Source organism: Haemaphysalis longicornis, unplaced genomic scaffold (assembly GCF_048455015.1).
Source record: "Haemaphysalis longicornis isolate Haplotype H1 unplaced genomic scaffold, Haemaphysalis longicornis Haplotype H1 scaffold_1, whole genome shotgun sequence".
NCBI lineage: Eukaryota > Metazoa > Arthropoda > Arachnida > Ixodida > Ixodidae > Haemaphysalis > Haemaphysalis longicornis.
In genome coordinates, this window is record NW_027526203.1 from 149,542,706 (window position 1) to 149,570,512 (window position 27,807).

A 27,807-nucleotide genomic window follows, 5' to 3' on the forward strand; every position below is an offset into this window, starting at 1 on the left:
TCTGCCCTCTCCCACCCTTGTGGCAATGGCTGAAGCCGATTCTGTCTCTGCTTCAACATTACCGAAGGGCACGTCTGATGACGATTGCTTGTGCACAAAATGTCCAACAAGGAAGGAACTGTTGTCAAAATTGATTCCATTACGGAAGTCACACCTAATCAGCGCAGATTAAAGGCCCGTTCACACTTGCACGCAACACGAGCGACTGCAATGAACTATGTTTGCTTTTCTTGTTATTGTCTCTCGCTTGAAACCTGACTTCATGAGAGTTTCGGTTTCGACGCCACACAGTATGCAGGTGCTATTGCAGGATATGGCACCAGGAGCTCTCGCCTCCTCCTTCTGCGTAAAGAGCGACGGCAGCGACAAAATTAGGTTGGGACAAATCACTTGCCGCGTCGCTTTTGGTCACTCCTGTCGCAAGTGTGAACAAGCCTTAGTAGGTACTTCCTTGGGCGTAGTCCTCAGCTTTGAACGCTTCAAATGCACCACTTTGACTGCCACAAGAGGCTACTGCATGAGTGGGAGGTAACAGAAACCCCTTGCTGCTCCTGTTACAGCTGCACAAATGGGATGCTTTGGAAATGGACAAGGATTCCACCCCTGTTCTCACATATGCCCTTCTGCCTTTTGCTGCAATTAAGGGGACCCCTGAGAGAGTAATGAGTTAACTGAGTGAGTACATAGAGATTTAGTAGCATGAAAGGGAAATCTGTCACTCCTACAGTTGCTAGGAGCCCTGTGGGCAGCATTATTTTTTCTCAATGCAGCTAAAGCAAACAAACTGAAGGCTTCATACAACCAGGCACACTGCTAGCAATTGCCCCAGCCTGGTTTAAACTGCTAGAGTTCTTTTGTGTTCACTAATTTCCTGGTGCCCAAACGGTTGTGCACTTAGCTTCCATTGAAGTACTATATGTGGACAAGAACCCAGCCTGGAGACCAACTGTAGAATACCAAAGGCTGGCGACGTCTGGCCCACTTTCAAAAGACAAAAGTCTTGACTGACAAGTATTTTCATTCCTATGCACAGTTTCATCAAAAGAACAACAGCCAAATACTGAGAGATATCCCATCACCAAAGGATAACCCATCCTGAAATCGCTCAGTGCTCCCCCCTCCCCCCCTTTTTTGCATACCCTTCCGCATTGCCCAATAGGTGACCGGTAAAAAGCGCAAAGGCTCATGGGTACGTCGTCTGCTCCAGCCCCTTCCGGTTCGAGATCTCGCCTGGCCTCCCGTACGCCGGTGGCTTTCACGCGCGTGTGTGCGCGTTGTTTATTTGTCACAGGGTGCTTTCCTTTCAAAGGAGCCCCTAGTAGGATTCATCGTTGTTATTCATACAATGTGCGATGCATGAGCGTTTGTTTTTTCGATGGAAACAAATAAACAACACGCAAACGCGCGCATCAAAGCCGCAGGCCTACGGGAGGCGAGGAGAGCTCTCGAACCGGAAGTGGCTGGGCTCCGCGGGAGCAGACAATGCACCCGTGAGCCTTTGCGCTTTTTACCGGTCACCTATTTCCCACTCAATGAGAGCCCATCCGCCTATTTCCACTAGATTATTCACCGCTGTTTTTGGGTGGGCTATTACTGTGTATTTTACAGTAGGCATTCAAAGCTTTTAATTAAGGAAAAACGAGCGCTACAAACGAGGACAGAAAAAACGAAGAACGACGAGACAGACAAACCAACTAGCCCAACAGCATATTTTACTGAAGGCATTAATAAATTGTTCTGTGATATGCAAACTTTCGCGAGGTTTGTTTTGGCATGAAGCTTTACATTACATTAACATCAATGTACTAGTGCTAATCTGATACAGTGCAAGAGCCCAAAAGTGTCAACTTAGATCACCTTAACGAAACTAACAATACCAGTTGCAACATAGCGTACAGTGCTGCTCATTTAAATGAAAACCTAAAAAAATCCAAGCAGTTGAAGTTCTGCCCATATGGCAGCGTAAACTATATCATAGACAAAACTAAAAGACAGAAAGTGGAGAGGGAAAAGGTGATTGTGTTTGCAGAAGAAGTGACAAAGTGCACGCATACATGCAAATAAGGAAAAAGTAAAGCTTGAAACTTCCTCACCTTACAAGACATTCTCGTCTGAGCTAAGAAATAATGCATGGCTGCCCAGTGTACACTCCAAATTTGTGCCCCACATGTGAATACATAATTACGCATTGTACCGGCCTCCCTGTGATTCCAAGAGTAAGTCAGAGATTTAACTTTGAGACTGGGTCGACAGAGGTGTTTTCCAATTTGTACAGCTTCGCAATTAAATGGCTGCATTGCCTGAGCCTATCTCGATGCCAGGTTGCTGCGCCTCACTCCTCTATAATCTCGGTTGCACAGCAACCTCTGCTCATTTCAAATGCGTGAAAAAAATTCCACCTGAGTCGAGCAGACTAGCTACTCTGGAGAGGGGGCTGCTATTATGGACAAGAAAGTTCGCTCCGGGGAAACGAAGAACACCAAGGGTAGCCAAATTGCTCCTACACTCTCCCCAACTTTCTCTGCATGTTACAAACTGATGCAACGGCAAGGGCATCATGTTACGGATGAGCACAAGGCAACCGCACAAGCCGGTTCTACGCAAATGCTACTGCACGTGAAACGCCCCACCTGGAGGGCCCAACTCACTGCACACACACTTTCTAGAAGACGGTGGCTTCTTGGACATGCTCACCAGCAGCCGAGTGCGCAGGATGAGGGGCACGAGGGTCTTCTCAGAGGTGAAGCGCTCGCGCGAGTACATGTCCTGGAAGACGTCGATGAGCACCTTGAGCACGCACGGGTCCCAGCTGGACATGGTGGCCGCCGAGGAGCTCAGGTAGCCCTTGAACACGTGCACCAGGTACATCAGGCAGATGCACGGCGAGCTCAGGTTGTACACCAGCGTCTGCTTGTTGCCGCGCCCGCGCAGGGCTGCACCGCAGGAGAGGACAGGGGGGAAGACTGAGTGAGTATATGCGGTTGAACGCACCAAACCTACACCTGGGCCATGAGTGGCACTGTGGGGAGGGTAGCGGATTAATTTCCACATGCACCGAAATACTGACACACGGGCGGTTTCACTTTCCGCCCCCACCTGAAAAACAGTCGCCGTGGAAAGGAATCGAACCCGCGTACTTGGGCTCAGCCGCTTAACGCCTTAGCCCTGAAGCCGGGTTGTAACAAACTCCCGTTTCCCTAAACTTTGCACTATTGCCGCCCGACCGCAGACATACTATGAAGGGAAAATTTGGCATCAGAGTTACAGAAATTTATGAGAGGCGGATATTTTGAGAACAGGGGGGATGGGGAGGTGTTAAGTTCAAAACCAAAAAGATTGAACAACTCTGGTCAAATACCGCTGGCCAAATACCACTCATAACTGCCAATTTTTCCGACTTAAAAACAACTTGTTCAGACTCCTCCACATATACAGGCAGCAAGATGTGCAGCCCACTGCCGCTGGGGTTGCCCTCGCACAGTGGCCGTAATTAGTTCCTCAGGCGCGCATTTCAAACGGGTCAGTCTAACGGGCGGGGCCCGTTTAAGTAGTGGGCGGTGAACCAGAGAGATGGGTAGTGAAGAGGAGCAGCAGCAGAGGGAAGGATGCCGCGAAAATTATGAGCAATACAAAAAGGTTTGAAGATTTTTAAATTTGCCCCTGTGTATCTATCTGCACATTGATTTAGAAGGTGTAAATACTACATCTTGCATTGATGCAAACAATACAAGACTTCACAGCTTCTTTTTCTTCGGTAGAAAACAGCTAACGTGGGGGTAGCTGCATCAGCCTTGACAGTAAACACGTGACTTCCACAAACTCACAAACCATCAGCAATAAACACTAATGTGTTCAACAGCATGAGTTTCCAAATTGCAAGTCAAGTTGAGGTCTTCCACAAAGTGGGCTGACTGTTTATTACCTGGTTCTCATTGTTCAACATAAACATGTGCCCTAAAACCAACTCTGGAAAAGTTCACACATTTCTGTTAATTATGTGATGGTTTGCATAATTTTACGCCCATAAAGTCCACCTTAAAGGAGCTATGAAGACAAAATTCAATTTCTGTTCATTCGAAAGATTGCCTTGTTAGAATAACACTCACCATTTTAATGCAAACCTCACTAAAATAAGCTGTACAAGAGGAAAATGGAGAATAGTCACACGACCCCCTAGCTACTTTTCCACACTGAACCTATGACATATTATGGGCAGTTTGTTGCGATTGGCTGAGGCCGGAAAATACCGGCCAGTGGTACTTCCATATGCAGTGTAGCTGCGCACATGTTAACGTGTTCATTTAGAACTTCTATTATTTACCCCACTGCAATTTTGCAAGTTTGGTTCATTCGAAAGACTGCCTCATTAGAATAACACTGACACCACTTTTAATGCACTTCAGTCAAATAAGCTGTATAACAAGGAAGACAGAGAATAGGCATGCGACACCCTAGCTACTTTCCCGCAGCTTGTTGCGACTGGCTGAAGCCGACGAAATTCAAGGCAAATTAAACAGGTTAAACTGGGACTATAAGCATGCAGAATGAGATATTGGCGCTTGAATTTAGTGCACATTCTTTTTATAGCAGTAAGAATGTCGGGTAAGCAATGGAGTTCACGAACGAACATGCAAACCTAGAAGCACTACTGCGTACAGCACGCAATGTGCCGCCCAACGCTGCACAGTCGTCAAGTGCGTTGGGCTTGTCTGACACAACACTGGCCAACTGGCATAAGCAACACTGCCACTTATGTCACTTTTCCTCTCATGTCATACACAACATTTCACAACACAATTACTATCATCAACCGTAGCCATAAGCCAGGTACAAGTCGCTAAAAAAAAAAAAAAAAAGCGTGTGCAGACACTGGCCCTTGAGCGGTATCGTGACGCCATTTATGAAGGCAGATGGTAACGAGGCTATTAAAAAAAATGTTTTTGGTGTGGGTGGCCTTAGCCAACACACTAACTGTTCTTTTAGAAACCTGCCCCGGATACGTCATTGTCGACATCATGCAATATACACAGTGCAGTGGTGCAATTAACATTTCGGCTAAAATTGTTTAATTTCTCAGTGAATAAAGCGTCGTTTGCTGTCAGACAAGCGCTGGGCGGTATAGAACATCAAATCTTTTGGATAAAACAAAATTGTATTTGTCTTCATACACAAAGTGTAGCTGCCAAAGGAGCAGACAGCAGCAATTGCCCTTCTATACCTCTCAACCCACTCCTTTAAAGTGGCTCTGATCTGTGCTAGTTGGTGCATTCTTGGGGAAAAGCAGCTCGAACTTGAAACAAAACGGAAGACAACAAAACACGGGACACTTCTTTAAGATGCCTCGAAGCATTATTCACGGAACGGTACGCTGAGGGCAGCGACGGTGTTGACATCACCCCTGCAGTATCTTTTACACGCTTCCCGTGCACACGAGCCAGTGAAGTTGTGCTATCAGTGGCATTTAGAGCGAGTCATTCTGCTTTCTTATTTGTTTTACCATGCCAACAATATCTGGCGATCATTCGATATTGCTGTAAGCAATCTGCTTATGTTATGTTAACTGCTTCGGACGTGCCGATAACAGTGTGTAAATTAGTTCAAATGGAGTGTAACCAAGCGTTTACTTTTCCAGCAGAAAAATTAATATACGATTATGCCTGCTTCACGAGCTGGTAATGAGCTGCAGTAACGTGGACAGACAAGCTAGTTGGCGCAGGTGCATCACTGAATACCAAAGCACGAGCTTGTGTATCCAACAACAGTTTTGCACAAGGTACTTTTTAGATGTTTTTTTTTTTTAATCCATCTGCCCCAAGATGAGAAAATATATGACCCCAGTTTCTTGCCAATGTTTTTTAAGGAATTCCTTAAAAATCCATCGTCCCTAATGACGAGAAAATGAACGTGTGTGTTTGCTTTCAATATCAGCCTGCCTTCATTCTCCATTGACTGCGGCGTGCATTTGCTGACCAGGACTTTTAACTGGGTGCAACAGAAACATATAGGTGGGACAAGAACACGTGCTCTACAAGTTCACAACAATGAAAATTGCTACGATTCAAAAAAGGTAAATTGGAAGCAATCTAAACCTTTGCTATAGCACTGGAGAGTGACTAGAGCCTTTGAATAGTGTTTATTGTATCTGCAAGCTTGAGACACTGGCAGCCTTACATTAGCATGCTCTTTACAGCATCGTTGAACGACCATTAAGTACTGTTGATAGAAAAATCAAAAGAAAAATGACCACTTTGTATTCTGCTGAGAGCACTGTTCTCTCACTAGCTCTCATGGCGCGTGCTGCAGCACGTGTGTGCTATCAGCACCACTGCTGCAGCAAGGATGCAGCAGGACATGTCCATAGCCACAGAGACAGAAATGGGTTCAGAGGCATGGAAATGTGTACATGCATGGTCTGCTCCCTTTGATTATCGCTGTCACAGCTGCACAGTTCTCTGGTACAGTTTGGCCACTGCTGTCCTTTCCCCAATTACATGTGATGGAACATCTACGGCCACTGCTCAATTTCTCCGACTTGGTGGGGCAGGAAAACTAGTGAGAATAATAAATAAATCTTGAATAAAAGAGTCCGAAAAGGCCCTGCCATGCTCTATACAGTTACATTAAAAAAGGCTGAAATATCGAACACATTTCGACTTTCAAAGCTGAATACCAGTGGGCGGCAAAACGCACAAATAAATGAAAGGAAGGCTGAGAGTCAAGAAGGCAAAGCCAAAGCGCAGGGCAAATATACAGTTGTTACTTTTTCAAAACAAACACTTTTGAACTGTTAGGTAAGAAGTAAAAATAGCACATGTCGCTGCCAACAACATCCCAACCCACAGCCTCCAGATATGCTTTGAGTGCAGTAACAAGTGGGCTATTACACACTCACCTCAATATTTGGGAGTGCATTCAGATATACAGTAAGGCCAACTAATTACAAGTCCTCTAATGTGGGAGAAAATTGATGTAAACCAGTGCTCCCGGATCACCGGAGTACCGAAAAATTCCCCGGTAACACGTCCCACGAAAGTTGCCCATGTGAAAACTGCGCACAGTAGCCCCTTGTGAGCACTGAAAAGAAGAACGTTAGAGAGCAGGTATTCTAAATTCAGGCAGAGATTCCCCAAAGAGCAGAATTTTTCAAAACACAAGCAAATAATTGATTCACTTAGCTCCCCCTTGCAAATTTGATTGCATGTGCTCGATGCATGCCAGAATGCATGTTGGTGCATGCATTAAGCACATGCCACAAGCACAGTGACCTCGTGCAATGCAAGAACTAAAAAGTGGAGGTTGTTCTACTGAATGGCTCATCTGCTTGGCTGTTTGGCTCATCTGGCTGGGCTTGGCTGGCCCATCTGCTTGACTTTAGCTAACGCCCTGAACAGCAGCGCATGTTATCAGAGCTTGTGCACTCCGTCGTTTGCATTCCTCATTATGTACTAACAGAAATTTTTCACTGGCTGGTGGCATACAATGCATTTTGTGATATAAAAGATGTTCACATCTGCATCACTGCTTCCCCCCAGAATTGCCCCAACCACAGTAGCACAGAAAGGCGCACCCAGCATGTGGGGTGGCCTCTTTGTACCAATTCTTCATGCTGGAGCTCGCATGAAGTACACGCGCTCGCAAGAAAACACCTTTGCGAGTGGCTACTTTGCGGCTACTTCAAACACTGCCATTTCACAGACTCCTAACACTGCCTACTTTTTTTGGACAGCGTCCTCAAGTGAAGGCACTGATCAATGACAGGGAGACTGAAGCACCCTCGATGAGAAGTACAAGCCTTGCTCTCCTCGTTGAGCAGCATTTCAAAACCCCTTACACAACATTCCCGCCGTTGCGTGTACATTTCCCACCAACTGCATACCTACCGAGATATTTCCACTTTGGTTTGAGGAAATAAATGTGGCATTACAGTTCCTTTCATTTCTCAGCTAGTTATTACTACACAACAGACAACACAACCGCAACTTCAGGCAACCACTGCAACGTTTTTTTTTTTTTTTTTTCATATTCAATATGAACAATTTTACAGACTGAAGGTAAAATAACAACGAAGTATGGCGAATCCCTTCACATTTCACGGTTGTCACATGTTGCAACTTCCTTCCTAACTGAACAAAAGCATGAGTGCATTTGTTGCTATTTTATCAAAAATCGTAAATAAGCATCTATACCTTGTAAATGAGTGTTTTATACCTGTGCTACACGAGCGTTTGGAAGGACATTTCAGTCGAATGACCTTCAAAATTTCAAATGTCACGAGAACTGGAAGGAGTTCTGTCGATCTACACGACCATTCTCAAAGGCAGTTGAAAGTTTCGCATTCGCCCGCCATGTTTTGGTGTCGCCACTGCTGTCCTGTTTCGTTCTTGGCGAAAAAAATGTAATTTTAAAGTCAAAACGGGCAAAAAAGCAATATTAGAGATCAAATTGATAACTACCTACAAGCGCGCACAAAACATGCACAAGGCAGCCAATTTATTTTTGTTTTTTTTCGCACCGCCGGTGTTGAGAGTACCAAGTTGCTTCGTAATCGTACAGCGAGTGACAGACAACGAAAACAAGTGAGCAATTGAAAAATTATGAATATCTTGCCCTTCAAACGCAAAGTTTTACTCGTAAATAATTGTTTTTGTTATTATGGCTTGCAGAAACTGAGCCCGAGGGTACGACCGTTCGTGTTTCAAAGGCCTTTGAGACTCTCAAAGGTCAGTTTTCGTGCTCCTTTGACTCAAATGCCATTTTAACCAAATGCCTTTGAAAAACGTCGCGTAGCAGCTCAAAGGTGCCGTTTCAGTCAAATGACAATCGACTCGAAGGCCTTCGAAACGCTCGTGTAGCACGGGCATTAACCAGCTCTGGTAATTTGTTTTGACGATGCATAATCATTTACCTAAGCTATATAAAACAATGCTGCAGGCTGTGGTCGCTTTTTCCATTTATTTTCTGACTCTTTAAATCTTGCTACTTTCACCCCGTAATTTATAAAAATGCTTCATAGCAGGTTTCCTCGACAGTTCCTTAAATTAGGGGTCTCAATAAGCATTCAATCAACCGTGCAGTTTTTGCTGCCGCCAAAACATCCAGCCCCGAATCCTTCACAGCGGACTTTAAATTAACCTCAACGAAGCTATCAATTTTGTCTTTCAAAACAGTTATAGAGACAAGGTGGGAAGTGCAAAAGTAACAAAACAGTGAAGCCTAGGCAAAGGCTTCCACCCGGTTGCGATGCTAAGGGCCCGGTTGGGAGAGAGGTTTGGGGGCCATACAAAACGCGCGCGTCCTCACACAAGTAGTCGGGCGTCCTCGAATAAGGGCTGAAATGTTCGCTAAAGTACGAGATGAGTACACTCGTGGGAGTGGATCTGTCACTGTAGCGTCCGCGAACACACCGCTCGCGGACGCTACAAGCGGCGTCCGGGGAAGCAGCGTTTGTAATCCGGATACGGCTACAGTGGCGGAAACCGCTACTGACAACGGTCTACGGCGATCTAAGGCATCGTCAGGATCACGGAGAAGTTATTTAATCAGCTCCTGAACCTGCACACAATAAAATCTTCCAGCCTGACCAAGTGGCGGCGACACAACAGTGCAGCATGCAGGACTAGCGCGCCCCGCATTCAGCATCTTTGGTTGCGGAAACAAAACACTGGCATCAAGCCACATCCGAGTGCCGCGCTCGAGCGCACGTTACTAAATAAGCTACACGCTACCTTTCACGGCGTTACCCATTTGGTATTTGAGGGCGTGCTCCAGCACAAAGATCTCCACAGGCCGCATTGTTTCTGCAGGAAGCGCGCTGTCAGCGTCGTCGGAGGCACCAGCACTGCGACAAAGCGGGGGCAGTTAGCGAGTGCGGCAAGTAAAAAGGAGAACAACGTACAGCACGGACGCTAACAGATACCGAGTTATCCTAATGGCAAATTTACGGGGTGGCGGACGCTTGCAGGAGCTCGCGAGAAGTTGTACGGTTTGCATGCGGCGGCACCAAACGATTTGTGGCTTCGGTAACGGCTTGTGTCGACTTCCCACTGGCTTCGCAGCGTCGTAGGAGTTTTTTGTCACAGCCTCTTGTATATGCCTGCTGAATAACCCCAAAAAATGTGCAAAATGCCGCTAGGGGCGCCGTAAGCCACTAAAATTTGGTTTTGTGCATAAATCAGAGACTCAAGCGGGCCTGGAGGTAAATCCAACGTTTATATTAATATAAACGTTGGATTTACCTCCAGGCCCGCTTGAGTCTCTGATTTATGCACAAAACCAAATTTTAGCGTGGCCTCCGCGATCTGCTGCCGGCGGCGCGCCGTTGCTCCGGCCGTCCCATTCGGCGCGGAGCAAGGCGGAGAGATGTAATGGTGTAATCACGGCCTCCGCGATCGGCTGCCGGCGGCGCGCCGTTGCTCCGGCCGTCCCATTCGGCGCGTCCCCCAGCAAAAAATGTAATGCGGCTCACTCCGCAACGTGCCGCGAGGTGGCGGTGTTAGCCGATGGTTCGGCCGCTCGCGGCTGGGTGTCTTCGCTGTCGTAATTCCTCTTGGCTCCTCTGCGGGCGTTTTGTTTTGATGAAATAAGAGACTTGACAATGATTTTATGAAGTCGGCTTGTCTCAGCAGCTTAGCGAAACTTATTTAACTGAAGCAAAGGTGTGCTAGCGATCAACGAAAGGTTGACCATGTTTCAAGCGTGGAGCGAGCATACGGAGTGGTACGCAGTACTTTCTCGGAGGTTATTCATAGAGTTATTATAAATAGTTATTTGGGGTGATGAGAACAAGTTTGCAGTTGGCGTGCCATGTTGTTGCAACGGTCACCTACCAGGCCCCATCGCGCCGACATCCAGGGCACTGCGACGTGATTCGAAATTATAAGCATATATATGAAATTTTTTACCGCACTGAAATATTTTCTGCTTGTGTCAGGCACACGCTTTGAGAACCTACATTTGTGAATAAAACTACTGTCTATATTAAAAAAACACAGTTTACTGCCGTTATTCTGTGTGAAAGCTGACCAGCGGCCGGACCAGCAGGGTGCAATTAATCGAAGCCCCAACTCCATATTTTTGCGTAATTGAGTGATTATGCTTCCGCAGTGATTATGTAAAACAGCCATGCGGCCGCTGGACTCGCTTGTGCGCTGTGATAGGTAACTGTTTAGGGTGAAGAGAACTTGCTAACATTCAAACCAAACATATAAAAGCTAAGTTACTTCTCAGATGGAACTTGAAATCAGTAACGAAAAGTTCGAGTATTTTAGGTATTCATACCACCCACAGTGGTTATTGCGCTTTTCAGTAGGCACCGAGATTCCTTTAAGAACGAAATAAAAACGGAGTACATCTAAGTTAAACTTATTTTTTGTTTGCTGCCGCTGAAAACGAAAACGTAATAGCATAACGCAGATGTGCCACGGAGGTTACGATGTCGCTCAGGAATCCCTCAACATAATTCACTTCCGGCGTTTTTCAGTCTCAACCGGGTATTACGACCGATAAAGATTGATTCGAATGCCAGAAAAAACAGCGGCCACCCGTCGTCTCAAGTTAATAGCCTTGGCTGTACAGAACTGAATTAAGACCGTACGCCAGCATAAGAAATAACAATACTTGTTTATGATTTGAACATCATTTAAACCCGGGAAATTTCGCTACCGCGGTATTATCGGAACGGCACAGTCGGTTCCGTGGAGCGTAGTGCGGGACAGCGCATGTGAAATAAACCCGTCTTGTCGCCACCGTAGCCGATATAGAGACATCACCAGGTGCTGTAATATTACTTTCCATTCCTAAAAGCATCTATGGCCGTTTATTTTTGCCATACAGAGCGCAAAAGCTGTCAAAAGTCATTTCACGGACCGGCGCAGCACGAATGGCTGTTGCTTTCAACCATCGGCTCCGCGCGCCGCGGTGCGGCGGAAAGCGCCGAAACGGCCCCTTCGAAATTACGCTCTCTCCGGCCGAATGGGACGGCCGGAGCAACGGCGCGCCGCCGGCAGCCGATCGCGGAGGCCGTGGTGTAATTGTGTTAACTCCTTTGCACGCCGTGAGGTGGCGGCCTTAGCCTAAGGCAAAACGGGACAAAACATGGCAAAACGGGACGCAGCAGCAGCGGCACGGATAGGGTCCCTAGAAATTCTAGGGACCCTAGCACGGAGGTGACGGCGCGGAATACGAAAACGATAAGTTTTTGGTTTTTTCGTTCCTTTTTTTGCTTATGAGAGATAATGTTGTAAAGTAGGAATCGGCTTAATTAATAGAGGTAAACAGGTAAAAGAGCAGTTAGCGTGAGTAAGCGGGAACCTAAATGTAACAAGTGGTAAAGCCACGTGGTAGCTAGCAGTTCATAGTAGTTCATGTTTTTTTGTATTAGCGCAGTGACAGAAATGTTTTGAGGGTTGGGAGAAACGAGTGTGACCGAACGGTGGTGGCGCGACGGGCGCGTCAGTGATCAAGTGGGGAAAAACAATTATAGCGAAGTAGCGGGCTTTGTGTGACGGGCGACGTAGGCCTAGGGGTTGGCCGAACAATGGTCTTTAGGACGAGAAAGGGCACTGAGGACGAGGACCAGGTGCAGTGCCAAGAGTGCCTGCGCTGGTGCTACTTGGGGGAGACGGCGTTCGAGCGCGTGGCCGACGCTAAGAAGGCGCCCTTCGAATGTAGGCCTTGCGAGCGGGCAAGACTGGGCTTCGAACGCCTTGAGAAGCAGCTGAATGCGAGGGTGGAGGAGCTGGAGGGCTACCTGAGGGAGGAAAGAGAAGCGCGGGTGGCTCTCGAGGCGCGAGTGGCCGAGCTTGACAAGGCGGGGCAGGCGAAGACCGCCCAGTTGGTGCGCACGGTGGCCGAACTGGACGAAGCTCGGGAAAAGCAGGCCCAGCTTGAAAAGCGGGTGGAAGAGGTCGTGACTCCAGCGGCAGGAGACGACGCGAGTGCGCGGGCTCAGCACGAAGAGCGGCACGCCGGCGAGAACACAGAGCCACAGGGGGCGACTGATGCTGCGGGCACGAGTGGTGTCCGTCGACGCAGAGCGGACTCGGGAAGCAAAGGAAGCCCCGAGGCGACGCCGGGAAGGGGTGGATCGCCAGCCAGGTCATTTGCTGCCGTGGTCAACCACAGCAGACCCCGAACACCTGCAAAAGTGCCGGCTAAAGGCGAGAGGAGGCGCCAAGTCATCGTTGTCGGCGACTCCAACATGGCCAGGGTGGGAGAGGTGATTGAGGGGAGGGTGGGAGACGACGAACGCGTGAAGGTTAGTAAGCTTCCCGGAAAAAGAGTCGGGGAAGGGTAGCATTTCGGCTGGCGTACCCGCAAATTTTCCCGCCATTTTTTCGCGGGGCTACCATGGTTGCCAGACCAGGACTGCCCTCTTTTCATTAGCTCGCATCATCCGTAAAGGCCGCGGATCTGTCAGCCCGCTCTGGTAACAAACCCCTGCGCGCTCACCGCTCGGGCTCGAGCCCGGGTTTTTTTTCGCTTCGTCCCCACGGGAGGTACTACAAACGTGTGGGGCCCGTAAAGGCCGCGGATCTGCCAGCCCGCTCTGGTTACAAACCCCTGCTTGTACGCGCCGTGGGCTCGGGCTCGAGCCTGGCTTTTTTTTTCGCTTCGTCCCTTCGTCCCCACGGGAGGTATTACAAACGTATGGGGCCCGTAAAGGCAGTCCATAAAGGGGAGGGCAGTCCTGGTCTGGCAACCATGGAGACGAAGCGAAAAAAAAACAGGCTCGAGCCCGAGCCCACGGCGCGAGCGAGCAGGGGTTTGTAACCAGAGCGGGCTGACAGATCCGCGGCCTTTACGGATGATGCGAGCTAATGAAAAGAGGGCAGTCCTGGTCTGGCAACCATGGTAGCCCCGCGAAAAAATGGCGGGAAAATTTGCGGGTACGCCAGCCGAAATGCTACCGTGAACGATGTGTTGCAGGGACGCGGGGAGGGTTCGCAAGGCAGATTGCGAAGGGGGTCACCGAGCTGAGGGCGGTCTCGGAGGATGTGCAGATTGCGGTTTGCACGGTGCCGGAGGTGCAGAAACAAGGGGTCCACGTGGAAAGGGCGGTGGTTGCGGCAAACAGGGAGCTTTGGACCCTGGGTAATACAATGAAGTTTGAGGTGGTCAACCTGAACCGGGACCTGGTCCGTGCGGGCCGCAACGGGGCGTTTGTGTTCGACGGCATACACTTCAGTGGCCGTCTAGCTGAGCCTGTAGGGCACCGACTGGCAGCCCGCGCAGTGGCTTTTTTAGGGGGGCCCCGAACATTCAAGAAGAAGGCGGACTGAGTGGAGGCGGTAGCGAAAGGCAGGAAGGAGGGGGGACTGATGCACGGCGGCGGAAACGTAAAGCAAAGAAAAGGAAAATAAACCGTGGAACTAAAATTAGTTATATAAATATGCAAGGCGGCCGCAAGCAGGAAAAATGGATTGAGATAGAAACCCAACTCGAGAAAGAAGAAATTGACGTGTACGCCCTGACTGAAACCCACGTGAGAGATATGGAGGAGCCACCAGTGATGGATGACTACGTATGGGTGGGGTGCAACAGGGCAGCGGGAGAGAGGAAAAGTGGGGGCGTGGGCATGTTGATTAGGCGAGGAGGGAATTGGCAAAGGGAGAATCCGGGCTGTAAGGAGCACTTATGGGTTTGTGGAATGGTGGGTGGAAAAAAGACACGGTTGGGAGTGGCCTATCTGTGGACAGGGAATGACGCCAGAGAACAAAATAAAGAGTTGGTGGACTGCCTTAGGAAGGACATAACGAAATTTAAAGAATCCGGTGAGGTGATATTAGTAGGCGACTTAAATGCCCACATTGAGGATCTAGATGGATATACGGACAATAGCGGCTCAATGGTTCTAGATATGTGTGAAGAACAGCAACTGGTAATAGTTAACCGGGAGCATAAATGCGACGGGCAGATAACGTGGCAAAGCGGCAATAGACAGGCTTGCATAGACTACGGCCTGGTCTCAGAGCACACGCACGAGCGGTTGAACCAAATGACGATAGATGAAGAAGAAGAAAACAGCCTGGGCAGCGACCACAGGCGTATAATCCTGAAATTTGACAGTGGAGGGGCTAGGCAGGAAACACCGGAGGTTGGGCTCCCGAAATTGAGCGAAAAGCAGATAGCACACATCGTCAATAGCATCGAAAGAGAATTAGAGGCCCAGCCCACGAAGGTGTGGGAATATGACGAGGTTGTGAGTTGTATACAGAAGGAAATATACAAAGTAAGGAAACAAAACCGCTGGAGGGGTAAAAGGAAACCACGAAGCTGGTGGGACAAGGAAATTAAACTGGCTATTGAAGAGCGACAACGGGCTTCTAGATTGCACAGTAAGGCAAAACAAATGGGATATCAGGAGGAAGAGGTGCAGTTACGGTGGAGCCGGTACCGAGAAAAGAAATTTGAGGTGCAAAAACTAGTACAAGCAAAGATTAAAACTGCGAGTGAGAAACGGGTATCAGGTATACGTAAGAAGGATAAGAGCACCCCCCTAAAATTCTGGAATCATTTAAAAGCATTGGGAACGACGACTAAAGAGGTGCAGACTCAGATACAGGACGGCGACGGTAACGTTCTCCTGGGGGACAGCGCATTAAAATACCTACATGGAGTCATAGCAAATACTTTCGGCCAAACACGCGAGATATCGGCTACCCGGACACATGTGGCCAATAGAAGAGCGACAGATAAAAAATTCAATATCGAATTTTTGGATTGGAAAAAGGCAGAACACAGTGTTCCTAAAAGTACGGCAACAGGACCGGATGGTATCCCAATAGAGATTATCAACCATTTGGGACCAGCGGGAAAGACGCACTTGTATAGAGCCATCGAGCGGGCTATAAAATCCGAGAGGATTCCCACGCAATGGCGCGAAAGCAGAATGAGTTTGATTTATAAAGGCAAGGGAGAGAAGGACAAGGCGAGCTCTTACAGGCCGATTACAGTCACGTCAGTGCTCTATAGATTAGCTATACAAGCCATAAAAGCCGAGTTGTTGAAGTGGGTGGAAAGTAACGGTATTTTAGGGGAACTGCAAAATGGATTTAGGCCGGGTCGACGCTTAGAAGACAATATTTTCGTAATAACCCAGACCATCGAAATTTCGGCAGCACAGGGCAGACCAACATGGCTACTGTTTCTGGACATAAAGGGAGCCTATGACAACGTAGATAGGGGATTGCTGTGGCATATACTGGAAGAAGAGGGGATTGGGTCAGAATTTGTGGGGCTGCTAAGGGCAATATATGAGGATAACAAGGCGCATATTACATGGGAAGGACGTACAGGCACAGAGCCCGTGTACATTCGAAGAGGTTTAAAACAGGGGTGCCCCCTTTCGCCATTGCTGTTCACACTGTACATTAGAGGAATGGAAATACGATTGGAGGAGAGTGGATTAGGCTTTGACTTGTCGTACCGAAGCAATGGAGAGTTGGTGGAGCAACGGATTCCGGGATTGATGTACGCGGACGATATAGTGTTGCTGGCAGATAATGCGGAAGACCTTCAAAAACTGGCCGACATTTGTGGGGATGAGGCAACGTACCTAGGCCTACATTTTAACCCACAGAAATCTGGAGTCATGGTGTTCAACGAGGAAGCTCATACAGCACCAATAAGAATTCAACAGGAAGCCATACCATTAGTAAATAAGTACAAATACTTGGGGATCTGGCTTAATGAAGGAAAAGGCTACCTGAATGCCCATGAAGAACACCTCAAACTGAAAGGGAGACGAAATGCAGCAGTAATGAAACATAGAGCACTTTGGGGATACAATAAGTACGAGGTAGTGCGAGGCATCTGGAAAGGGGTAATGGTGCCGGCGCTCACGTTCTCTAATGCCGTATTATGCTTAAAGTCCGATATCATGTCGGGACTGGAGGTTAACCAAAAGGCAGTCGGCAGATTAGCCCTGGGAGCTCACAGTAAGACTACAAATGAGGCGGTACAAGGCGATATGGGTTGGGCTTCATTTGAGGCGAGGGAAGCGCAAAGTAAGATACGTTTTGAGGAGCGGCTTAGACATTTAGATGAGAACTGGGCAGCCAGAGTGCACAGGTACATGTACCTTAAAAGTGTGGACACCCAATGGCGGAAGAGGACGCGAAAGCTGGCGACTAAATATACCTTGACCGCGGCAAATAAACAAGGGGGGGGGGCAGTTAAAAAGCAAGTGAAGGAAACAGAGACGCTCATGTGGAAAGAGAGGATGGAAAAGAAAGGATCGCTGGGAATCTACAAAGCAAGCAAAAAAGAGATCCGGAAAGAGAACTTTTATGACAACAATAAAGGTAGTGCGTTGCTCTTTGAGGCGCGGGCTGGCTGCTTGAGAACTCGAACCTACATGAGCAAATATTCGTCCCAGGATGAGACATGTGTTGTATGTGGCAGGGTTAAAGAAACAATCGACCACATAGTAATAGGATGCCAAAAGATTCAGCCGGATAGAATTGGGGGTAAAGTCCTACTTCCTGAGGCACTGGGCTTCGCAATTGATGGAAGCATTAACTGGTCAGCAGTAGGTATTACTAAGCAGCGGCTAGAGTATTGGTGGAAAGAAAGCAGGGAAGTCGATAAAATAACATCCCAGCCAGGGGTAGCGGCAGGGCAGAATTAAAAAGAAATCCGAGTTGAGGGACTAAATTTAAATTCAAACTACTAAGATAGGCTAGATGGCGCACGCCGTCACCCCGATTCAAAGGGGAGGCCTTTAATCATCATCATCATCATCAGATCACGAGGTGACGGCGCACGCCGTCACCCCGATTCAAAGGGGAGGCCTTTAATAATCATCATCATCATCATAGATGGCGCACGCCATTACCCCAATTCAAATGGGAGGCCTTTAATCATCATCATTATCATCATGAACATGGTTGTTCATGTTCATGTTGTACATGGCAAGACTAGAAAGAAAGCTTGAAGGCAGTAAAATAGGTTTCAATATAGCCGCGAAGGACAGGAAGTGGGACAACATATTCCTGGGACTGACATATGCAGATGACATAGTACCACTAGCAGATAGCAAACAGCGTCTGCAACAGAAGAAGCCACTGAACTGGGGTTACAGCTTAGCACAGCAAAGTAGGGAATTCTGGTTTTTTTAATGACGATGCCCGTAACGAATCGGTATTCGTTCAAAAAGCAGCAATACCGTGGGTAACGGAACACAAATATCTGGGCATATGGATAAACGAAGGTCAGGCGTATCTAAAAAATGCGCGTCAATCCACCCTGTGAATGTGCTTGGAAAGCAAAGCTGTAAGCGGACCCCGGAACAATTACCAATGCGACATAGCTTAAATTCACTTACGTAGCTCTACAAATAGTGAAAGTAGAGACAAGTGAAATGCACTTAACCACACCTTTGATTACTTCAAAGAGATATTCTTTGCTCAGGTTAAACCAATGCATAATTCATGAACGGTGTGTGGTTGAGTTGTATTGGGGAAGCACATAAGTGGAAACTTGTTTTTTTTTTTATAAAATTAAAGGAAGCTCAAACCCTCTGTTAGACGATCTCTCTTCTCTGTCTCCGACGCCGCCGACAGAGACGAAGAAATCGGCGAGAGATGGAGGAGGACTCGAAGGAGGAAATACTGTTATTCACACTTCTGAAAGGCCCAGAGGGCGGGCGAGGGGAGTGGTTCCTTCTTCACTTGAGCCCATATGCATTCCGCGCCGCCTGTACTCTGTCCACCAGCTGAGAGAGCTGGACAGCAGCATCTCCAATTGCGGTTGTTGAGTAGTTGACGGAAAAAGGGGAGGGTGCTCAGGGGTAACGTCGCACACCCCGATTATGTGGAGGAGTGTTTCTACTTCTGAGAAAAATTTGCATTCAGCATCCTACCGATTAGGATGCTTTGAGTGAAGACGCGATTGATGGTATGGGCCGTAGGGTAGTTGTTCCGTGGAAAGTTAAGGGTGCGGCGGCGGAAGGGTGTGTCTCTGAAGTCGATAATGCTGGGTTATGTCCCTGAACGTGACAGGCCGGTAACTGTCCTCGCGGAGCTCCATAGCATTGGGGGGAGGGGGGTAAAAGTGCAGGCCTGTTTGTGGGCGCATTCGTTGCCCTCCATGGAAGCGTGAGCAGGCGTCTAGATGAGGTGAATGCAGTCGGTAGGGCAGTGTTTTTTTAGAACACGCAGTGCAGCTCGGGACACCCACGCCGGCTAGTAATTCTGCTGGGCTTGTTTCGAATCGTTGACTACATTTCGGACCAAGGCGATGGCTGCCTCTTCTGCTGCCAAAATGTCTTGGGTCTTTAGTGAGGCACACGCAAGGAGGTTGGTTGTAATGGTAGCCGCCATGATGGCGCACGGCTGCCCTCGATATTGGGAGACGCAAGTGTAGATATCTGCATGATCCCCGCCCAGGGTGGTGCTGATCGCTTGAGTCGGTGCTTGTCGGCGATCCTCGTGGTGTGAGGGGTTCATATTTCTAGGTAAAGGGGGAAGCATCTTAGTTGTCGCCAAGAGTCAGGGAGCACATCACGCGGAGTGACATTCCGTGCTGCCCAGCCAATCTGGTGAAAGATTGGGGGACCCAGTGCAGTTCTGCTCAATAGGAGCTTCTAGCTCTTCCAGCGTGTTGTGGAGCTCCATCCTAAGCATCCTCTCCGTGAACGCACTCTAGCGAGGACCAATGGCCCGCTTAACCGCATTTATAATCATTATATCAAGCATCTTTACGTTATCCTTGCCGAGAAGAAGATAGGGGGTGACGTAAGTGATTCTCTAGAGGACAAAAGCTTGAATTATACGAAGGGTATTGGCTTCAGTAAGGCCTCGCCTCTTGATGGCAATTCGCCTGATCATGTGTATGATTTGATTGATGCAGTGTTTGAGGCGCCCCAAGGATCGTCATTCTTGGTTTTGTACAGGAGATTTGGGCACAGGATCTTTGTGATGGGGTTTGGAGTGATGGCCTGGCCATGAAGGAGTATTTGACTGTCTCCCTTGATGTCGTTTGGCGTAAGGGCGGACGACAAGAAGGTCTGATTTTCGAGGTTAACACTGGAGGCCACAGGATTTAGCATATTCGCGTACTATAAGTGAGATTGCGTGCGTTTGTGTGAGCTTCCTTTAATTTTTCTAAGTGTTAGCGCATGCTCAAGGTACGCACACGGCCGCTACACGTGCCGTGGGCGGAGCGCACAGCGGCGCGAGAGGTCGCGTGACGCTATCACATGGAATTCGGCGAGAACGCAGGGGGTAAACTCGCAGATGTGCTTGGTCCGTGCACCGTCTGCCTTGCCCGTTCCCACGTGGGCTCATAGCTCAATCGGTAAGACAACGGGCTTACGTTCTGTTACTATATTAGTTCCAGGTTCGATTCCTGGCGGTGCCAGCAGCTTCTTTTATTTGTTCGCAGGAGTTTTCTGGTGACACCAACGGTCGCGAAAGAACCCTTGGGGGGTAGAGGTAAAAAGCTTTGCTTTAAAAAGCCTGCAAACTTTCCCTCGCTGCTGTATATGCGTGGATTCCAGAGATTTCTCCACAGATGTGCGTAATAGTTTGCACATCCCGACAGCTAGCTAGCGCATGTGGATAGCTAAGCCTGCCTTTGTGAAGTACACAGAAACTGACACTACTCCCCGTCATGGTATATTTTCTTTCAACCGCACCTTGCATTTAGTGCCCATCACCGACAATTTTCGATAGAAAAGTACGTTTCTCAACTGAATATCCTTACTGCTAGTCATCATAATCGGTCACAGTAATTGGTACAAATATTAAACTGGCTAACCGGAGTCGACCAAAAGCCAAGCAGTCGCCAGTGCGTCGACAAATAAGAGACGTATTTAGAGCCGTTCAGCGACAGATCAATACCTCTGGAGAACACGTCGTCAATCACACCCCCAGGTTTCAAGGCATTGCACGCTTAACTTCAATGCAGTGTTTTTACGAATACGGAGCAATTTGGCGCCGTTGAATACTGCTGATCTGTGGTCAACACGCTCTTTTCGGCCATTGAATACCGAAAACCGCTGAAGGCTAACCCCGTCGTATCTCCGTCGAGAAGTCTCATTAATTTAAAAATTTCTAAATAAATGTCGATGAGGAACAGCGACTTCTGTACAGCGCCATAGCCACTATAATCCACCTCAGGGGGTTAACTTGTTTAACTTCGGTATTTCATTTGTGTGTGTGTGTGTGGGGGGGGGGGGTGGGGGTCGGGGGAGGGGGTATAACTGCATATGTGAGCAAATCAGATACAATGTGGGAATTTTATACTCGACTGACTTTACCGAGAATGTATGTATACTATAAGTGACCGTCGTCTTTATTGTCATGACGATTGTTTCGTGGGTCCTTTTGGTGGGACACTCCTTGCGAGCCCTGGTTTCTGTGTTTCATATCTTCGATTTCAATGTCGAACACCGCAAGCCTCTCGTCGTCACAAATAAACAAAACACAGTGCCTGGTTTTCCACCCCACTCTGCTTTTCCAACCTGTCGGGAAGGTCGTGCCACAAGGCAACGTTTTTTTGTAAATAGAATTATTGAGCCATATATATTCGGATTTCTGAGCCATATTAACTTGCACGGCGAGACAGCTTGAGCCGCTATTGGCGGTGAGCGCGAACACAGGCGGCGCTGCGAAGCGCGCCTCCGTGACGTCAGCTTAGGGATTCTCGCATTTGTCGTCTGCTTCACTCAGGATCGCTCTCCCTGCTGTTTCTTTGCGCTCGGTCAACGTCTGATGCTTGTCCGCACCAGAATTGGCGTGTGGGTAACTTTTTATCATAATAATAAGCTTAAAATCGCACAGACTAGCTCATGGTGTCAATTAAAGTATAGTTTTGGATACCGCTACGGGAGAATCATTGCCGGCGCCACCCCATTCCTTGCGAAGCCGGTCCTGTGCGGAGCGCGAAGAGTCAGAGATAGACGTCAGCTTCTCATGTAAGCATTCGAACAAAAGGAACAGTCAGCTGCTAATAACCGACAACAGCGAAAATGGAAGACCAAAACAAATTCTAGGCCTTCAGGGCTGTCGGCTTTGGCAGAAGGCATCACGATTCCCGGTAATCATATGTAAGGTAAAACAGTTTTTGCAACCTTGCCGAACGCTCGAACGCGTTTTGTCACATCACTTTACGTTGTCAAGGCATGAAAGTTTGCCGACATGCACTATAGACTGCAAAAACTGTAGGTTGAGTTCCAAATAACCCAGTGTGTATATACGCGCGTGATGATTCTATACCAGGCATCTAACCAGTACGGAGGTTTATTGAGCAAAACGAGTCACGTCTTCGTTAAATTTATAGTAACACATATATGTTTGTTAAGACCTGGAGGGATATTTCGGAACATTTTGCACAGCCATATATTCCCGACATTCGGATATGCGTTATAGGAAAATTGCACTCAAGAGGAGGAGGAGGAGTAAGGGGAGGAGGGGAAAACGTTGTTTAACAATAAAATCGATCTGGTTAGTGGGCCGGGTCCTCAGTCCAGGACAAGAGAGTAAAAGTAATTTTCTTCAAATCATAGAACGCCATCCCGAGTAGAATAGGATTTGTTCTTCGCGCCTGGAAGGGTTGAAAAGCAATAAAGAGCTACTTGGAATTCTTCTTCGGTTTCGTGTCTTGTAATATATGCAGGCATACTATTTATTACGTTAGTTAGCGAGTATATCATGCCGTCAACACCGTAATCATGTCATCATTGTTCGAGTTGAGAGTCAGTTCGTTATGATAACGATATAATTACGATAGAAATTCGGAGCACAAAAGCCTCCTTCGAGTACTGTGGACCACGTTGTTTAGGGCGCGATCGCGGTGGCGTAGCACAAACCTTCTCATTGTATTTGCGTGTGAATAAACAAAGCACGCTGCGGATATGCACCTTCTTGCACGCAGCCGTAATGAAAGCCAATTTGTGAAGAAGGGTATGTATGCCATACAAAATGAAGGAAATATCCACACTACGTTTGTGAGGCTCCCAAACATCCCGAAACCTCCTAATAAGAAGTTGGTGACGGCGCAGAAAAATTAATGCATTGGGCAGAAAAAAAAGCAAGAAACATTAATCCGATACAAGACAACAACGAAAGAAACAGAAGAAAGCCGCTTTATTTCCTGCTGTGCGATGAGCGTGTAGAGGCCGCTGCTTGGTACGTAGAATTACTGTTGAGTCTTCATAGGAGCATCTCAAAAATACTGCAGGAAAGCCTACGCATTTTGAATATGTATCGAGAAGCTCTGATCACTGATCCTCGCGAATAAGCAAGAAAGGACGAGTTACACACGATCTTCTGACCGATACTCTGAAGAAAGTTGTCCTATATCCCTTCGTGTGTTGCAAACTTGTGGGGGATACAGCTTCAAATTATTCAGATGCGTCAGAAGCTGGCAAAATAACTGAGTCGCTAGAAATACGCTTTTTAACGCACTATAGCAACGAAGCGGGCGATTTCTAGCCCAGGCACTGTTGCCCCTCACAAGCGGTGTGTAGCAGACGACAGCGGCGCGAATCCCTAAGCCGACGTCAGAGCCAGGGGGCGCCACTCAAAGATCTCACCGCCAATAGGCAACTCAAACTACGTTGTTCAAGCTTAAAATACGTTTGTTTTTAATAAATAATTTCAGTTCAAATAATTCGTTTCAAATAATTTAGCGTAATAAATGCCAGCAGTCATAGTTTCACTTCGGAGCATACACCTAAAAGAATTTTCAAACCATATTCGCATTGGAACAGGATGCCCAGCCGTTTTCCCAAACACCGTGTGACGGCTGAACGGCTGCTGAAGCGGCGGCGTCATCGAAGCCGCCTTAAGCCACGATTACCATTCACTGACAGCATTTCATGAGACCACGCTTTTAGGGATTGCAGGCCACCTTTCCGGTCACTGGTAATAGTATTATTAGATGCGGAGCATCTTATAGTCTGGGCATGTCCCGCGTCGGCGTCCCCACTCACACTGCGCATGCGCAACTCTCCTCCTTCCCTCTCTCCCACAGCTGCGCGATACTTCCGCCACTTCTCTCGTACCAGCTGCGTGCACTTCGCTTTCGCTTCTCCCGCGTTCTCGCTTCTGCTTTCGCGGCGCATGCTCGGCGCTTGCGCATCTCTCCTCCTCTCGTCTCCTCTCCTTCAACCTTGAATGTAAATCGGGTAGCGCGCTGCGCGCGTTCAGTTCAGCGCTTGCTGCGGTTGACTCCACATCACTCCGTTCTTCCGATGAAGTGTGATGGAAGCAACAGTCCCGTCAGTTAGTGGGTCCCCCAAATTCGACTACGAACAGAACGGAAACACAACGGAACCCCGAGATGCTCCGCATCTACTCAGCGTTCCCTTCGGGAAGATGGGGTTAATTTTTTTCCATATACGCGAGACAGGACGTTAGCTGAAGCCGCTTTCATACGCGATGATCCCGGCAGCTCCGAAGGCGCTCCGAAGCGGGAGCCGGGTGAGCCGTCAGTTGAGTTCCTGAATATCGCGGAGCGCAAGAGTTGCGCGTCTGATTGCCACGTGCCGCGGGTACCAATTCGACAGGAAAGCCCTCTTTCAATGCTGCGCACAATACCCCGTATTCAGTCAGTTCTGCACAACTGGGCATCGGCGGTTGTGGCAGCGGCGGCAGCGACGGCCGCTCAGCTGATAAGCAGCCGACTGTTTCGTCCACGCCGCTCCTCGCCAATCCTCTCCGACAATCCTCTCCGTCGGCAGCTCCGGCATGCGAGACGGGTGGCTTTCCCGCATGACCTGGAACTGAATTAAGATGGCGGATGGACGCGCAACTCTGCTCCCCTAGGGGAGCTACATACAGGAACTCTAGCCGTCACCGATGTGGGGTGCCCCCGCCGAAAGTAGCGGCCGCAACTGGAAACTCCGCAATCATGCACTCGCCCATTGCCGACGCGCGTTTCGGCAGGCCGGACCTTGTTTCCATCGAGCGGCCGTGTCTTAGGGCTTTAACCCGGATTTGCAGTAGAGGTGAGGAAAAGACGGTTATAATCTTGAGGGGGGAAATGCATGCAATGAAAGATGGCACTAAAGTACCAAAAAGGGTAAACATTTTCTGGTTTTCTTTGAAGGAGTGGTGAATCAGGGTTGCAGCTAAGGTCACCGTGTAACACCCTAAGCCACTAAACGTCGTCATCATCATCAGTGCCCGCATGCACCAACTTAACTGAAAATGCAAGGTCGCGCTGCGAGCAGCTCTTGGGTGGCTGAAGACGACGAAGGCGAAAACGGCGAACGGCGAGGCGAGGTCACGCGAGCTCGCGAGACCAAGCGAGGGTTCGAGCGGTAGGCGCGTGCCATTACACCCGTACCTCTGACGTGCAGGTATAGACACGCCAATGGGGACACGCCGCGCTCAAAACTGCGCCTCCTAGCTCACATCGTTTAGCAATCAAGGAGACCAATTGTGTTCCGCCACGGAGTGCAAAGAAGCGACGAGCGGAGGAGCACGACATCGGGAAGACAGTCGATTTGGGGAACAGCCGACCATGGAGCATCGTCAGTCGTCGCATCAGGGCCAGAAAAGTCCTCAGCTCGCTCGAACTGCCCCACGGCTTCTGGTTCCTCTGCCTCCTGGAGATTATTTGGCACTGGTAGCCGCTCTTCCCATCTGGCGGCCGGCCTTCGTACACCAGGCGTCCGTCCAGGAGCGCCTGCAAGCCTACCGCTCACGTCGACGTCTGCTGTGCCAAATGGGCAGCGCGGCACTGTGGGCCCTGCATGGGCGTTCAAGCCATGCCGCCATCCAGCGCATCACCGACACGACGTATGCCACGTACTCGTAAGCTGTTCTTTTCGTGGCTTCCAAGCTTTTGCGACTACCTACACGTGTCCAACATTTTTCTGATTTAAGTTTACCGTGTGTTCAATAGGCCTTCTTTCCTTATTTGGTTTTTCTTTGTTCAAATTCAGTTGGGATTTTCACTTATGATCCTGGCAATAAGACGCTCCATAGGGGCGTTAATTTGCATTACCTGGAGCTGGGCGCATGAAAATTCGTTGTCTGCCTTTATAAAAACAGGTGTGAATGCCGGGGATCAAATCCACAGCATAAAACTAAGTAGCGCATCGTCTGTGTACCTCTTCAGGTACCGCCGTGTGGATAGATAGTTGGATTTAGATATATTCACGCTGTATTCGGTCGCTTTTTTCTTTTTTGTTGGTTTATTCAGGCGATGTGTCATGACCACATGGCAGGCGTTCCCCATCCATCAGGACCGGCCCTGGCACGTGCGTTTCCGTGCTCGTAACCTTCCAGGCTGCGTTTTCGTTGTGTGGCTGAATATCTCTTTCGTTGTTAGCATCTGTGTACACGTAAAAAAACTACGACTTTTCTGTGCGCTTTGTAATTATTCGGTAGCTCTGGTTGATACGACTCGGACAATCGCGTCTTGCTTCTTCCCTTTCTTTCGTTGAGTTGAAAGGTTAAGCACTGCTTGGAGGTGATCCTTCGAAAATGTAATGGGATTCTCACCTATTTTGCATTCGTTTAGTGAGATGATTGTCAAGTACGTAAGCTCAAGCTTGAACTTGCGGAGCGTAGACTTCTTGCATAATTACTACCTTCGCTCTTTATGTTTGATGTATTCCTTGTGGTAGTATTGAGCAATGGTTGGTCGAAGGGGATTTATAGTGTGTGTTAAACAAGCTTTTTTTCCCTGCTTCTCTTCGTGTCAACTCGTTTGTATTAAGCAGCTCACAGAGGAGCGCACTCACCTAATTGAACTTCGCCGACCACCTCGAGTGTACGTGCATCATTTACGTTTCGTTTCGTCAAGGCCTCTTCCCTCAACCCCATCTTGAACGCATGCTGTGCAGGATGCAGCCGCGGCCACCTACGTCCCCGGTCGGTTCGGCTTCTTCCAGGGCCTTCAGCTCGGGCTCCTGGCTGGGGAGGGTGGCCACGTGGTGGTCGCACTGACTGCTGCGCACTGCGCGGGTTCCGGGTCACCAGCTGCGCCGTCTGGTACGAGTGGTTCCCGCTCAGCAGCAGCACATTCAGGAGCAGATGTGCCCGCCGGCTCATCCTGAACCCCGAGGTTCCACGTCGCCCCCTGGACGACGGGGCGTGCGGTCGGCTGAAGCTGTTGGGCGGTACCGGCACGTGCCCAAAGGCCGCTGACTGTGGCCGCAGGTTGGCTGCGGAGCTGCCGGGAGTAGTGCCAAGATCTTCTCGGAGTCCTTTGGAATTCGGCTTCGAGTGCATAGGCGGGCGTTCTCGAAGTGTTACGTAGAACCATTTGCGTGAAAATAAATATGTGCGATTGTTACGTTGTGGCGTATTTATTATTTTATACGGCCGATTCAAATTCCATGTAACGCAATCAGCGGAATCACACATACCTCAATGTGTAATGCAATATAACTGAGTCACGATGTAACGAAACATATTGCCCCAAGAACTCGATCGTCTTTTTTAAATCTCGATTTTTAGTGTAGTGAGGGATAACTACTTTACCGCTTCCCATTAAGCCCCTTTCTGTCTCGGTGAATGACGTTGGCTTGCCACAAGCTTGTTCCTTGCGGATATTTCTGCGTGAATGCATCAGTTATTGCATGTGCAGGTGACACAACCTTCACAAATTACGATTTTGATGTGAATTAAAACAAACGGTCTCAATCTTTAGACCGGGACCAACCAGGCAGTGTTTCATTCACCGCTGAGCCCCCGTTTCTCCATGATCGGCGTGTCAATCGACCACGCCGGTACGGCCTGCTAGGCCTAACCGGCGCTTCGCCGAACCCGCGTTGCCGTGGTGACGGTAGCGTGCCCCTTTGATGATCGCCCGCCTTGGCCAAGTCATGGAGGTCGTGGTCGAAAG

At 48.7% G+C, this 27,807-nt stretch overlaps 2 protein-coding genes across 5 annotated transcripts in view; one reads left to right on the forward strand and one right to left on the reverse strand.

Annotated features, from left to right (window-relative positions):
- LOC144137916 (uncharacterized) overlaps positions 1-10,056 on the reverse strand; it is a 42,311-nt gene extending 32,255 nt beyond the window's left edge. The window contains exons 1-3 of one of the 3 annotated variants that reach the window (XM_077669939.1): positions 9,896-10,056; positions 9,726-9,838; positions 2,695-2,933 (exon numbers count right to left, since the gene is read on the reverse strand). In XM_077669939.1, the coding sequence (XP_077526065.1) occupies positions 2,695-2,933; positions 9,726-9,838; positions 9,896-9,990 (447 nt within the window). In that variant the 5' untranslated portion in view covers positions 9,991-10,056. The remainder of the gene's footprint in view (positions 1-2,694; positions 2,934-9,725; positions 9,839-9,895) is intronic. The other 2 variants (XM_077669946.1, XM_077669955.1) reach the window with 2 other exon arrangements.
- LOC144137933 (uncharacterized) lies at positions 6,740-27,242 on the forward strand. 2 transcript variants are annotated; one of them, XR_013315766.1, is made up of 3 exons: positions 6,740-8,576; positions 8,664-8,720; positions 26,804-27,242. XR_013315766.1 is itself a non-coding variant. In XM_077669968.1 (2 exons), the coding sequence occupies exons 1-2, from the start codon at positions 25,474-25,476 to the stop codon at positions 26,904-26,906; spliced, it is 396 nt and encodes a 131-aa protein (XP_077526094.1). In that variant the 5' UTR covers positions 24,473-25,473; the 3' UTR covers positions 26,907-27,242. The 2 variants fall into 2 exon arrangements, 1 of the variants encoding a protein (XP_077526094.1); XM_077669968.1 differs by lacking the exons at positions 6,740-8,576; positions 8,664-8,720 and adding an exon at positions 24,473-25,766.
- The last annotated feature ends 565 nt before the right edge of the window (positions 27,243-27,807 follow it).